Below are 14,689 nucleotides of genomic sequence, written 5' to 3'. Positions count from 1 at the left end.
GAGTGCTGCGCAGCAGGTTGCCGACCTAGGGTGAGGAGGCATCGGGATAGGGGCATGATGAGGTCGATGGGCTTTGGAGAGGCCGCTGTTGTTAAGGCTCGATGCAGGAGGAGGAGTAATTGTCCTAGGGCGGTGCCGTGAAACACCATGGTCAAAATTAAAGACGATAGATGAGCCCTTGACTATTGCGGCGTAAGTGCGTTGTGGGGATTCAGCTGTAGATAGGGTCTATGGAACCACAAACTCGCTGCAAAGCCTGGATCTGGGGTACAGAGGAGGTGGAGGGGGTATTGACAAGGTAAAGGTAGGAAATTGTGTCACAGGGAGGGGGAATGAGCTGAGCAAATTTCGGTGGAGCTGGATTCAAGCTGGTGGAGGGTAGAGGAGCGTCTCAGGATGGTTGGGATGAGGCATGGGTGGTCGGGGGTGGTGAGGGCAGGTTGGACGCTGACGGAGGAGGGGCGAAGGGGGGAGCTCTCTCATCTCTCTTTACCGAGTGGGTCTTTAATCGAAGTCAGTGTGATCATTGAACTATGATGCTACGGTGATGGACACGCGAGAAATGGGAAGGGAGCACGTGTGCATGCTTACATCCTCCGGGTGCCGACATCATCGATGAAGGGCTCCTTCGTGCACCACATGTTATCCTCTGGCTGCGCCATCTCGCGACGCTAATGCTGCTATGCAGGTTAGGGTATGGTTTCTTGCTAGTGAGGGCACCCACGGCGGAGGGACGAGTACCGCCACGTTGCCTCGAGACTGCCACCCGATGTCGTGTGTGCGGCCCCCTGGGGTCTTCTCCGGCGAGGAGCTCCCCGTGCAGAAAGGGGGTGATGGTAGTGGCGGAGGTGGTGGCGCGGGAGACCCTAGATCATTTTCCCTTTCAGAGGGCTTAAATAGGTATGGTATATCCATTTAGTTTAACAAAATATAATTCCCTATTTGCTATACGAAGGAATGTAGAGCACGTGGACAATGTTTGTTTATGTACAATATGTTTCTCAACGTGACAATCCATTACTGTTCAGCTCAGCCGTCCTACCGTAATATCATTGCGCGTGGTTAGTTGGTTGTATTTCCTTGATCAGGCTCTGCACATGTAGAATCTTTTTGAGACAGCAGTATTTGGTTGCCTGTTTGCTTTTTGGGGGCTAGCTGAGCTCATGCAAAATCGATCGTTTCCAGCGAGCCAGGCTCGCGCGGCGCAAGGCAGTTCAAATTATATGCTCATACGAGCATTTAAACTACTTCCCTGTTCAGCCAAAATACATACATATAGGCAACCAAATAATATGTATTGCATGTACACAATCTGACTCACTGGTGCTAGGCTAGGTATACGGGTAACTAAACGCACCCTTATCGCTCTCTCTGCACACCCTCCATACATGTCTTCCCAAATGAGGGGGCCAACTGCCTGTGGCTATAAGCTTTACCCAAACACATCCATGGATGCAATAGGCAAGAGTGGGAGCGCGGAGGTAGCAGTGTGGACAACTTACAAGTTGGTTCTCCAACACACACTCCCCCCCCCCCCCCCCACTGCCTTCAATTTAGCTGAAGTCCATATGTTTGAAACTTGATTTTTCGTCAAATCTGGTACCTCTATTTTATTTGTTAAAGCTCAATGTTTCGTCCTTTTTACTCCTTGAACACTTGCAAAGCTTGAGTCAAACTTGAAATTCATCTTTGAAACTTGAAACACCTTTAAGATGTTGAAACTTGCGAGACAATTTTTTGTTTGCTTGAAATAACTCCGAATTTTCAACTGAAAACTAGAAATCTTATCATTTTCTGAAAACTTCACACCTCTGAAGTTTGAAGTTCCATATTTATAACCTGGGACACCTGGTCGATTTTGAGAAAACTGGGAATTTTGGGTTTACCGGAAACTCATTTTGTCTATCCTCAAAGGGTAGTTAGAGGAAACAAACAAAACTTTATGAAAACACCGTATTTTCACAAAATTGAAGATTCAAACAACTCTTTACTTAAAACTTCCTTGTCTATCACTATAAATTATTACAATGATTGTTACATTCTGATTAGATTGAACAAATTTAGCTATAGTCGTCCCAATTGCAAATTATTTCATAACGCGACAGAATCTGTCCTAAACTGTTTGATGAGATGAACGCAAGAGTAAGTTCACTCGTGTAGTCGTGTACGAATGAACGGCAAAATATGTATAATTACCTCGGAAAATAGTAATGGGACACTGCTCGAGAAGTATGGCCTTTGCTATAGAACAATCAATAATTCGCTAATGGACAACCTAAAAATAGGTTTGGTTGCTAGAATACAATGCGATCATTAAAACATATATATACTCCTATAAAATGCATGAGTTATAATAGACCTAAACGATCTTTATCGTCCATCCGAGTTGATCAAATGACCACCGACTAAAGATTTTTCTCGCTCCTCCTTCCAAAAATATATTTAATCTCATATTAATTACTTTCTATACCTAGATATCCAATATTTACTTTTCATACATTATATATTAAATTAATTTTAAAATATATGTGCAGTTGCTAGTTATAATTTAAAATTCAGGAGACCAGAAGGTCCAAGTAATTTTGCCGTCCATACAGATACATAACAGTTAATTTCTCTCATGTTCCTTTATTAAAAAAAAAAAGCTTGTGCTACCATGCAAACATGCACGTTTCGTCCAAGAAGGTCACAAACACATACATGCATGATCAACAAAACAAAATCTACTTTCTCAAGAACAAAAAAAGAAACCAAAGAGTTTTGCATTGCACCATTCCTGCTAGTACGCAAATCGCAACAGCTTCAGTTTTTTAGGCCTGCACTCGGTGTGCATATATCTCGATACAACCATGCATGCACACGAACTGATTAAACAGCGGGCTGATTCCCCAGAGCTGAACTAAAGAAGCAGCACCGCCGCGCATACGGCGACCGCGCCGAGCAGCCCGGCCGATCGACCGACGACTTCGACGGGAGCAGCAGAACTTTCCGGCGCTGGTGCTGGAGCTGGTGCGGACGTGGGGTAGTAGTGGCGAGAATCAGCAGCCGGCGGACGGGCGTAACTCGGTGGGGGAGCCTCTTTGCCGGCGCGAGCAGGGGACGAGGCCGGCGCTGTCGCTTGATCATGTCCGTCGCTCTTGTGGCCGTCGAGACTCGGAGCAGGAGCGGACGGTAGGATCGCCGACGGTGCGTCGGGCGCGTGGCGACCGTGGTGCTGCTGAGATCCCGGAGCGAGGTCGTGGCCGTGGTGATGCGGGGTTGGCGCATGGGCCGGCTGGTTGCCATGAACCGGTGCCGGCGACGGAGCATGGTGACCGTAGTGATGCGGGCTCGTAGCACTGGCCGGCTGGTTGCCATGAACCGGTGCCGGCGATGGAGCGTGGTGGCCGTCATGGTGGTGGGGACATGGACGGTGGGCCGGCTGGTTGACATGAACCGGCGCCGGCGCTGACGCGTGGTAGCCGCCCTCGTGGTGGGGACCTGGGGCGTGGACCGGCTGGTTGACATGAATCGGCGCCGGCGCTGACGCGTGGTGGTCGCCATGGTAGTGCGGACCTGGAGCGTGGACCGGCTGGTTGGCATGAACAGGCGCCGGCGCTGACGCGTGATGGCGATGACGATGACGAGGGTGATGCGGTCTTGTAGCGTGCGCCGGCGCCGTTGCTGGAGCATGACGGCTGTGAGGACCTGGTGCCAGCGCATGGCCGGCGCCACCGTGGTAGGGCCCCCCTGGTGAGCGGGCAGGCGCCGGCGCCAGCACCGGAGCGTGATGGCCATGGTGGCGATGAGGGCTCGGCGCATCAGCATGGTGGTGGGGAAGAGGGCCAGGCGCATGATAACCTTCGTGCGCTGTGGACGGCGCAACCAGCAGCAGCGCCATCACCACGGCCAATTCGACGATCAGCGCGGCCATGGCGAGATGCTTTGGAATCACAGGCACCTCGTGTCTTGTAACCGGGAGTGACGCGTATATATGGAGACGCTAATCGAACGAACATGGAAACATCGTGTGTATTTGGAAAGAAAAATCTTTGCCGGCCCAATCATGGAATGTTACTGATCTTCGTGTACGTGCTGAAGCTAAATGGAGACCAGATTGATTGTTTGTCAATCGCTAATTAGTTGCATATCGCATAATTACTTTCCTTAAGACGAAATAGACAGATTCCCCTGACAAATTGCCAACAATTAGTTAGTTGCCATATCACATAATTACTTTCCATCTTCGGTCGTAGGAACAGAAACCGTCACAGCTTACCACAACCACGTAAAGCAAAAGCAGAAGAGGACATTTGTGCAGGATAGGACCGACGGAAATCATCGCTTGTATTGAGGGTGTCAAAGCAGCCATGGAGCTGGGCATAATGCGAATTGTTGTGGAAACGATCTGTATCCGTCTGGTGGTCACATGCAATGGTGCACCTCAGTCTTCAATCTGTATCCGTCTGGTGGTCTCATCTGTGAACTCAACGATCTGGTGCAGCTAAACCTCATAGATTGGTCTATCTTTAATCCTAGATATTGTAATAAAGTTGTGCACACCATGGCGGCTCTAGGGTCTGTGTCCTGCGGAAGCTGATCTTTTGGTGATTACTCTGTCAGCTTGTATTCAGGACTCGGTCGCCAACGTTTTAGCGGCACCTTCTGTTTAATCGAACTCTTATTCCATTTCAACAAATACATTAGCACCAATGTCACCCTGTATCCAAGAGTTCTCTTGGAATTTTAGAACAGAGACTAAATTTCCTTAAAACTCGTCAATGCATTATTACATTACAACGGCACTACAACCGGTTCATTTGGAGGCGGGGAACTGGTGCACCTCTACTTCCATTAAAAAACATTGTTTACAGAACTGGATGAGTAGGCTTCAAGGGTGCTGTCAGTCGACCAACAATCGGGGGATACACGAACATCTACTTCATTTGCATAGCTGCATGCATCAATCCTCCTACCAATACCTCATCGCTATCCCCAAAGATCAGTTAACACAACACTTCAATTTCATGTATGGTGTGTATCACGGGGTAACACCAGAGGATTCTCGACGAATGGAGTCCAGACTGCAAACGAAGACTGACTAGCCCTATCGATGTTGGTGGTCACAAGCCTGGCAGGCTCTGGCAGATCTGGGGTTTGCATATGTGCACTGATCGCAGGTCCAAATGTTGCTATCATCCACACCACGGCTTGAGCCGCCAGATTTAGAGCTGGTACTCGATGCCCTGTTCTTGCCACTCTTACTCTTACCACCAAGGCTCTTGGAAGTTTTGCTTTTGTTGCATGTGCCATGGCTAGTGGACGGACCTACATCATTTAATCCAGTTTCCAAAGCCCGGACAAGATTTTCAAAATAGTTGCGAGTCACACTGTAAAATAAACCAAGATGTCAAATGAAGATACAGTAAGAATTTCCCTAAAATAGAATATAGTAAGGACATGAAAAGGCTAAGTGATCATCTGTTTTGAGTTAGGGTTGGCCAAGTCCTCAAAAGAAAATGGTGAAGCCAAAAACCTTTAATGGGATACAACACAGGATCAGAGCAAAGATAGATGGCATGAAAGAATAAGCGATATATATACCTAGTTAATCCAGCCAACTTTGTACGGAAGTCATTGAAATCTTTTGAGGGGGATTCTGCTTCAAGGTACACTTGAAGTTCTTTCTCTGCACATTGATGTAACCGCTCCAAACCCGATTCCGCCTCACCTAGATAAATATAGACCAAGAATAAATCGGCTCAGTTTATACTTTATACATGTTATTGATGAAAACTAAACTGCAAACCTTGCAGATATTCAAAGAACTGTCTTTTGGCATGCTCATGCTCTGGCAGGTAAAATCCATAGGCATAAGTCCACTTCAATACCCTTCTACATTCGACAATCTGCACATAGATATTAAACCGGTCAAGCGAAAGCAACAAAACTTGTGATAAAAACTGACCTAGTCGATGTGTACACTAATGAAGTAATACCTGTAGCCATGCTTCTATGATGAACTTCAGCTGCGACTCAGGTTGACTTTGTACGTCACTTAACTTTTCAAGCTGAAGAAAGATTTGGACAAGTCGTTACTAGAAGTTCTGGATAGGTGAACAGAGGTAGCTACATTATAAGGTTGTGAAAAAGAAAAATATTAAGGTGGTTAATATCAAACCGTAAATGGTTTCATCGGATTCATGTGAATAGGGAAATTAGGGAAGAAGAAAAGAATGGCAAGTGCCATACACTCATCAGTCATCATATACCTTGTCGTTCTGCAGACTTCGAAGATCCCCCAATGCCTTAGACCTCGACTGCACCATGAAGAAAAAAGATGTTAAATAACCAGAAAGTGTGTTCTAACAGTAATAAGTGATGTGAAAACTGCAATGCCAACCAATATCATGTTTTGTCATCTGTAAGGATTAAGCAGACAAGAAGCAATATCTCAACAACTATCTGCAAGCACAACACAGCTGCTTTTTTTTCTTGGGAAATTATTGTGTGTATGCCTTTTCTTTATTTGTCACCAACAAAGATGGATGTCTGCCAAAAATCAGGGCCAGTAGTATTTGTAGCCAACAGAACACTTGGCATGCATCAATTGTCAGACCGAACCCCCTGCTAATGTAAGATCTAATGTTTGTTCAGGCCACTTTTTTCACACTCAATTACTTACTGATTGATTGGCTGCCCATCGCTCATAGTAATGTGTGTATCTCTCAAGGGAGTTCTTTGCCATTTCTCTTCTCCTTTCAGATTCATCGTACTGTAGCCAAAACAAAGCAACACAAAAAACTGAGAAAAATTATTGCATAACATAAACTTGCAGGTAATGAAGGAAACATCTTAGATCCGAAGCTCAGAACCAGTACCGCTCCTTCTTGTCTTGCTGCCTCATAGCGGTTACAAGCATAAAATCCACCAGTCCTCTCTCCATGATCCGACCATGGACCAAGACACAGCCTGTATTATGAGGGCACAAGTATCATTTTGGCTTTGCAAATACTACGAATAGAATGTACAAAGGAAGTAAGATTGCGTACCAGCAGAACTCAAATTTACATGGAGGAGTGCATGTAATGTGCATGCATCCCTGATTTTTTTCAATAGGCCGCTTGCACTTGGGACAAGGCTTTGAATTAGCCAGTATCCTGAAACCATAACCAACAGTTTGGAAGTAGACAACACAGTTCACATTTGAAATAACTGAGGTTAACAGAAAATAAATTATACTTCTTAAGACACATCATGCAACCCTATTTTTTACAACTCCAAATATTGGTGGACTGGTTCTAGAGCATCATTATGCCAGTAAAAGGATGTCAACTAAGCTGAATATTTTATACATGGTCCGCCATACGCCTAAATGTAAAACATGAAATAGAACAAAATCAATAGGAGAAAGAACATGTATAATCGAAGAAGCCAAAGTCTGTGATGTATGACACGCTCAATATTGTACAGAAACCAGTTGTCCGCATGGGCTATGGGCTTGTTTTGGGGCCACACCTGCAAGCTAGCAGGTGCTCAGGGGGCGTGCAAGGTTAAGAAGGTTGCAAGCAGCAGCAACACTTTATTTAGGATCCCTTTTATTTCATGTGTGTGTGTGTTGGGTTTTTTTGGGGGGTGGGGGTTAGGATCAGATATTTAATATTTCCAGGACAATATAAGGGAGAAAAATCAGCTCCAAATTGAGAATAACCAAAAGTTCAGTATTAGTAATAACAACACTGTGCTTTATCCCTGCTATACCAGTTCATATTCTCTGACTCCGCACTGTTCTTGAGAATCCACTTTGAAACGGTGGCACAGTCTACTGGACGATGAGCTTCCTCCGTGCACTGCAAGAAAAGTTCAAATATTTCATGGTCTGCTGATTACAGTACAAGTAAACTAATTAATCGCTACTCACATTCCAACAAAACCCATACGAACAGTTGCAATTGATGTCATAGCTGCCACTGCCCATGACGAATTCTACTGCATATTCACATCCAGGAGCAGGACACCATTTTGTCTGTTCCACACATAAGCCACTTTAATCACTTTCTCCTCTTTTTCTTCCCACAATTTATTCAAAATTCATGGAAAATTCAACTCCCTTCTTTTGAAGAAAAGGGGAATACAAAGATAACATGTATAATTATTCAAATTATCCAACAAAATTATGTTCTATAGAAGTGAGTAAACTAAATATCAGCCGCACAGCTTTTCATTGTTCATGTATGATGGTCAATACCAACATCTCTATGCCGAGTTATATTAGCTGACCTTTCTATTATCTTCAATGTAAGATCTGCGAAGATATCGCCCATACTTTTCCTTATCTTCGTCATCAGCCAGTGAATTTATCATACCTTGTCCAACAGCAGCAGCACAGGATGGATCAGGACAGCGCAACATCAAACATCCTGGACCATCATTTATAGCAGTGCTAATGTAACCTGTCAATATAATAGCAAAATGGTAATAAGTGAGGTAACAGGAATCGAAGCTAGAGTTCTTTACAGCATGTTGCTTTCAAGAAATGTTGGAATGACACCACAAAGGTGTCCAAAAGTGCAAAACATAAAAACAACCAACCACGGAACGGAGTAACGCCACTAGCCAACCATGCTGAGACTGTATAATAAATCAGTGCATCCAATACTCAACTAATCCATTTTTTCAAATAGGATCACATCCAAATGCAGTGTGGGCATGTCAGGGTAAATGCAGCACAGCAAGAGGCAAATGAAATAAATCTCCCAATATGGTCAAATAGCAATCTAAGGGATTAGCCTTTCACCGACTACAAACATACAAGTTACAGCAAATAGAATGATAAAGTACTGGAATCTAGAGAACTCAACAAATGTATTGAAACAACTGGTAATAACTTTGGATGGTGTAACAAAGATGTAACTGAACACAATCACTTCAAAGTTAAACCTGTGAGTTATCTTGTTTAAGCAAGCTTTATAGGTAACCATGACATCAGTAAAAAAGGTATTTGCAAAAGTGAAGCAGAAATGACGTGCTAGCAACAAATATGGTAGCAGAACAAAAGGTATCATTAACCATCACCAGTCCGTACCCAAGTATAAGGCTGGAAAAAGAGCAGATGCCATGGACCCATGGTTTGATTCAATATGAAGAGGTTGTGTTGATTCCATGCAAATTAGAATCCAAGATTCATATATAGATAAATATTTCAAGCCCAAATTGACAAACCTCTCCAACATGTAGCGCAGAAAGGATGGCCACATGCAGCAGCACTAATCGACGCACGAGGGCAACTTTCAAAACATATTCCACATGTCACCTGTTATGAGATGAACAAATGTGTAAGTAATAAGGAATTAAGCATCGAACTATTCAGGTATATCAAGTGTCCTAATCAAGGATCGGTTGAAGCCTGTGCGTACAGGCAAAAAAATAAAAGGGCGGATGCACATGCTGCTCAGAATGTATAACATATACGAAATTGTGTGCTAATGCATGTGCACTGAAAAACTGCAACCATGCAAGCATAGTGCCAACCTTTTCTTTCCAACAATGAGCTGGTAGTTATGCATACTGATATTGACATAAATAATTTATAATATAATGACCAGCAATAAAAATAGAAGCATGGATCAAAAAAAATGAGTGACTACAATACACGTGTTTGTATTTTATGCACTTTACATACCCTTTTTCCATCACCCAATACTCATCCTACGAGTGCGAATGGGGAATATAGAAAGAAATTGTACAAATTTGGGGAGAATAATTGTGTACCCTTTATTTATAGTGCTAGCATTACAGTAGATTCAAATTACCGGCTCCATTTCTAAGACTTTATCTCTAACGAACTTGATCTATACCTAACAACAGAAATACAAGAGGAGCGAAAAATTGAGCAGCATTCCATAGCTAAAAAGTAAAAAGCAACTGTAACAACTATCCCCAATAACTAATATATTATTGAGAACTGAAAGAACAAGTGGAACTAACGAGGCATGGGCGTACTTCTCTGTCTGACATTTCAATGTGCTTCTCCGGTAAACCAACAACCTTACGGACACGTTCTTCATCAGCAAACCATTCGTCATGCACCTTACTAACACTCCTGTAGGGTGAACATTAAAATGAGATAGTGAAATCAACACACAGAATCACAGATCAGAACCTCGTGCTATGAATCCAGACAGAACGAACAATGCAATAATTGATTTTGCATGACTCCAGAGTGTAATGTTGTATATGGGCTAAAGCACTACCGCGTAATGTATGCAAATGAACATGAGACTTTAAGGCATAAGCTATAGATAAAACACAACCCCATAAGCCTGACTTGCAAAAACTTGAAGCTTGATTGCCTATTGTATAAAAATGAATGAAACACAATTATGCCAATACATAAATGTCACTTGGATACACGGTTCAAAAATTCATCGGTAACCGACAAAAATTCGCAATAACCGGGCATCTCGGTCCGGCTCGGTTTCAGAAACCTAACGGTAACCGAATTTGAATTTGAAAATTCGAAAAAAAAAATCAAAAAAATCCTAAAAAAAACTAGACACAATTCTAAGACCTTCTGTAAAAAAAATTCAAAAATAATGTCGTTTGCATCATATTCTATAAGGAGGAAGTTTGAAAAAAATGAAAAAAGTTGAAGCGTGCGGCTCAATTATTAACTCATGTTAAGGAAAAGCTTAACATGCAAACACATATTTTTCTTGTGTAGAACGTATCTTATGAGGATCTTTAAAATTGATTTCGCTTTATTTAGAGTTTTATTAATTTCTCTATGATTTTTACAAAGTTCACAAGCATAAAGTGAATATGTTAAGAAACAACACTGTAATTAACCTTTTCATGTCTACTATTATTTTTCCTACGTAAATCATAGTATAAATAAACTAATAAAAGTGGATTCACTAATTTTTTAGGTGTGATGGGTCAGTTATGAATTAATCTAGTCGCAACACATTTACACAATCCTGCATGTTACAATAACTAATTCATGAGTTCATGTATTTTTAAAAGACATAGGATCATGTAAGAAGACTAACAAATTAGTTTCATGATTTAACTTGGTTTAATAAATACATTTTCTCACAGAAAATTTTGAAATTTTTTATGAGTATAAATACTTTTATCATGTAGATCATGTTACAAGGAAAACAACAAAATTTGTTTCACTTGATTTGAAGCTCAGATGAATTAGTTATTGATTTTACAAGATTGAGATAATTTTTGGGTTTTTTATTGAACTTCACTGAAAATCGAGAAAACCGCTCGATAAATCGAGAAAACCAAGCGGTTACCGACAATGCGGAAAATTCGAGAAAACCGCTCGATAAATTGAGAAAATCGCTCGGTAACCAGTCCAATTCGACCAGTTACCGAGAGGCTAAATTCACGAATTTTTTCCCAAAATTTAAATTTTTTCAAACGAATTTTGTCCGAAATTTATTCAAAATTCGAGCGGTTATCGCAGTTACCACGGTTTTTCGGTTACCGAGCTTCGGTCGGTAATGTGAACCCTGCTTGGATAACGATAATAAATTATTTTAAGTATGTTAATCTACAAGCCAAGAATTTTTTTGCACAATACCAGAAGGAGCAAATTACAAGAGTGAGGTTACACTCTTATGGCGGGTGAGGACTATACCAGTTATAGTTGCGAAGAAGAACACATGCTTCTGACTTGGAAATTGAAAGAACAGTTGAAACCCTATTTATGTCATCCTCTTGGCGATGCTTTATATCAGCTTCACTCAATATACTGTAATTTTGCTGGGGCACAAACAAGCAAATGACGGTAAGAATTGCAGTTCATGAGGGATCTAATAAGCACAAAGGAACATGTAAAGTTTAATGTCGGTAGCTGATCACTTGGTCTAGCGTAAAATCAGTAGATTATTATACAGAGAATCAGATGTTGATTACCAAAAAAACAAATGAAATTCTTCAGCAGCAAATTCTGGCTAAACAAATCAAATCTACATGATTACTAGAGAAATCTAACAAATCACTTGGACAGAGACACTGTTACGAGGCTGGCAAACACTATATTAATTCCATTGTTATGTTTAAAGCAATTCCATAAACCGTTAGTCTTGTCTTATATATAGGTCAAGTTTGGACTTGCAGTAGCTTCCCTAAGAAGACATGTTTTCAGCTTGTTTTGGACAGCGCCAGCTTCTACGAAAATCCTAAAACCAAAACATGCTTAGCAGTATATTTGTCTTCCAGCCTTCCAGGGTATATGGTTGTTTCAGTATGTTTTCATATTTGGAAAGCCAGAAGCATAAAACATTAATACACTTGAAGAATGAATTGTAACTTCTTAAATTATATTGTTATATTCCCCAAAGCACTCCCCCAATCAATAGTTCAATACAGATTGATAAAAAAAAAGGAGGTTGTTGGGAAGGAGATGCAGACAGAAACAGTTAGAAGCTACTCAAGTTTGGAAGTATGTCAATTAAAAAATCTTCTAGACAATATACCAACACTGCACAAAAAAAAAAATTATCAACAAGTAATGACAACAGTGGTTCACCATCAGCGTCGAGCACCTATGAAATATCCTATCTATCAAGTTTTTTGTTCATCTTTGGCCGGTTACAATTGAAATTCAGTGCAAGCCATGAAATAAGCAAGACACAAGAATAACATACATCTAGGTAAAAACAATAAAAACCTAGCTGTTGTGTCCATCAGGTTTACTTTGTAATTTACCATAAACAATCAAGGTACCATCAAACTGAAGTTGTACAGAATTAGCATACTCGAACAGTGCTACTTGGAACAGGAGAAGGGTGTCGGAATCGGCAAATAATTTTTGGACACAAGAATGCTACTCAGACACGGACACGGGTATCAGAATACAACTTGGATCCGATTGTCCAACTTGTCAAAAAAAAATCTGGGATACGAACCTCCAAGTAACATCAGACTGGACTCCCCTATCCCCAAATGCTATTCCCTCAACGGACCCCAAACCAAACTGATTGACAATGTGCCAGCATACTAGAAATACTAGTTGTACATTAGGCAGAACAAAGATGTGAAGCCAGAAAAAGAAAAGAAAAACAAAGAAACAGATGACATAAGATTTACTGTGCCATCATCTCTATTGTATGTCCATCACAAATTTTCTTCAGAACTAGAACGAACTGCACCCAATTCTGCTATTGAGGTACAGCAGGTGACTAAAATTTACTGCATTCTCCAAATCAAAGTGTGATACTTCAATAAGCTTGGGCTTGGAAATACAGTATTTTTTTTTTCTCTTTGGCTGTTCGTAGGGCATCCAAAAGTATACATTTTGCAGCTCATATACTCTATGTAATTTGGCAATTAACAAGCAGGATGAACCTTACCTTCTTTTAGTGTGTCATGACTTGCCACATGCCAGCAGATAAAATTTAGCACTACTACTCTCTCCCAATTCTGATCAAGGAATCACAAATATTCTATTTCTTGTCATTCATCATACATAATTTTAAGAGAGTATTTAGTTGTGTGTCAGTTGTCACTATGTAGCTGCCTAGTGCCCGATGTGTATCTATGCGTCGACAGCATTTCTCACTCCAGATTTAACCAAAACTCCTGAATCCAACACTTCTCCTATTCATTCAACAACAACAAAAAGGGCAAGTCGATTCAGGGAGGAGGCCCTAGCTTGGATCAGCACCGCAGATTTGTATAAGGGTAACAACCAATGCAAGACACTCACGCGCGCCAGTAAGTCGCATCCCAGGCTATCCTAATAAACGACGAAGGATGTATCCTACAAGTGCAACGCCGGAAGAAACGTCTTGTCAAGACGTCAACAACCGCCTAGATTCACAACCGTCCAATTCCGGCATTTCCGGAAGGAAGCAGATCCGCTCCCACGCACGCCACGCATCCCCCACCCGGGCGGGAGCCCGAGATCACCTGCTGCCGGTGGGAGAGGAGCTCCGCAGAGTCGTCGGAGTCGTGGTCGGCGAAGTCGTAGTCGGCGTCCCCGTCGTCGCTGGCGGCGAGCCCGGCCTCCCCGCCGCTGTAGAAGTCGTCGTCGGCAGAGTCGTTCGCGTCGTGCATGTCGTCCTCGGAGTCCATGGCCCCCGCACCCGCGCCGCTCGCCCCCGCGCGCCGGAGCCCCAGGAGCAGCGCGGATCGGGCGGATCGGAGCGGCGCCCACCACGAGGAGGTACCAATCGGGTAGGGTTGCGAGGCGCCCGTGCGGATTCGTGGGTTGCGGATACGGAGGTGGAGGGGAGGGAGGATTGGAAGGAGCGGGGGGTTGTGCGAATGGGAAGGGAGGGCTGATGGGGTTGGGTGGATTCTCTCTGGCTTGCTCGCTCGCTCGGTCGTCGAGGAAGCTGGGAATGAGAGCTTCTAGGATAAAAAAAATCGGACGCTCGATATTGAATGTAACGGAAAAATAACTATGGTGATAAATTTTTATAACGTCTCAAATATTATATTTAAATATATAAAAGATTAGAGACACAAAAATAATAGATAATTTTTTCGGATTTAGATCTGTGTGTTATTTTGATACATGAATTGAGTGTAACAAACGAAAATAACTTCTGTAATAAATTTTCATTATATCTAAAATATTAAATTTGAACATATAGAACATTAGAGATACGAAATATAAGAATTAATTTAATTAAATAATTTTTTAGTCCAATGCTATTTTGGTGTATTTTTTGATGTTGCAAGCATT

General features: G+C 42.3%; 2 protein-coding genes across 2 annotated transcripts; both read right to left on the bottom strand.

Moving 5' to 3' along the window:
• Positions 1-2,899: 2,899 nt before the first annotated feature.
• LOC133889522 (uncharacterized) lies at positions 2,900-3,913 on the bottom strand. The gene has a single exon (XM_062330014.1). It carries the CDS (start codon positions 3,911-3,913, stop codon positions 2,900-2,902), a length of 1,014 nt encoding a protein of 337 aa, XP_062185998.1.
• Positions 3,914-4,723: 810 nt separating this feature from the next.
• Positions 4,724-14,335, bottom strand: LOC133887820 (probable E3 ubiquitin-protein ligase ARI8). The gene is made up of 15 exons (XM_062327805.1): positions 13,909-14,335; positions 11,633-11,757; positions 9,982-10,081; positions 9,202-9,292; positions 8,260-8,432; positions 7,901-8,005; positions 7,741-7,829; positions 7,032-7,139; positions 6,861-6,951; positions 6,665-6,754; positions 6,252-6,299; positions 5,979-6,050; positions 5,789-5,888; positions 5,584-5,710; positions 4,724-5,369 (listed from the first exon to the last, which is right to left on the bottom strand). Exons 1-15 carry the CDS (start codon positions 14,071-14,073, stop codon positions 5,087-5,089), a joined length of 1,767 nt encoding a protein of 588 aa, XP_062183789.1. The 5' UTR covers positions 14,074-14,335; the 3' UTR covers positions 4,724-5,086.
• Positions 14,336-14,689: the final 354 nt, after the last annotated feature.

Source organism: Phragmites australis, chromosome 13, assembly GCF_958298935.1.
Source record: "Phragmites australis chromosome 13, lpPhrAust1.1, whole genome shotgun sequence".
Taxonomy (NCBI): Eukaryota; Viridiplantae; Streptophyta; class Magnoliopsida; order Poales; family Poaceae; genus Phragmites; species Phragmites australis.
The sequence above is the reverse complement of the archived record's forward strand: the minus strand, read 5'-3'. Positions and strand labels throughout refer to the sequence as shown.

Excerpts from the sequence above, each read along its gene's own strand:
- LOC133887820 (XM_062327805.1), bottom strand. The coding sequence starts at position 14,073 with ATGGACTCCGAGGACGACATGCACGACGCGAACGACTCTGCCGACGAC. Across the intron at positions 6,300-6,664 it reads GATGGGCAGCCAATCAATCA|TCGAGGTCTAAGGCATTGGG; the intron begins GTAAGTAATTGA and ends TTCATGGTGCAG. Across the intron at positions 5,711-5,788 it reads GTTCTTTGAATATCTGCAAG|GTGAGGCGGAATCGGGTTTG; the intron begins GTTTGCAGTTTA and ends ATATTTATCTAG.
- LOC133889522 (XM_062330014.1), bottom strand. The coding sequence starts at position 3,913 with ATGGCCGCGCTGATCGTCGAATTGGCCGTGGTGATGGCGCTGCTGCTG.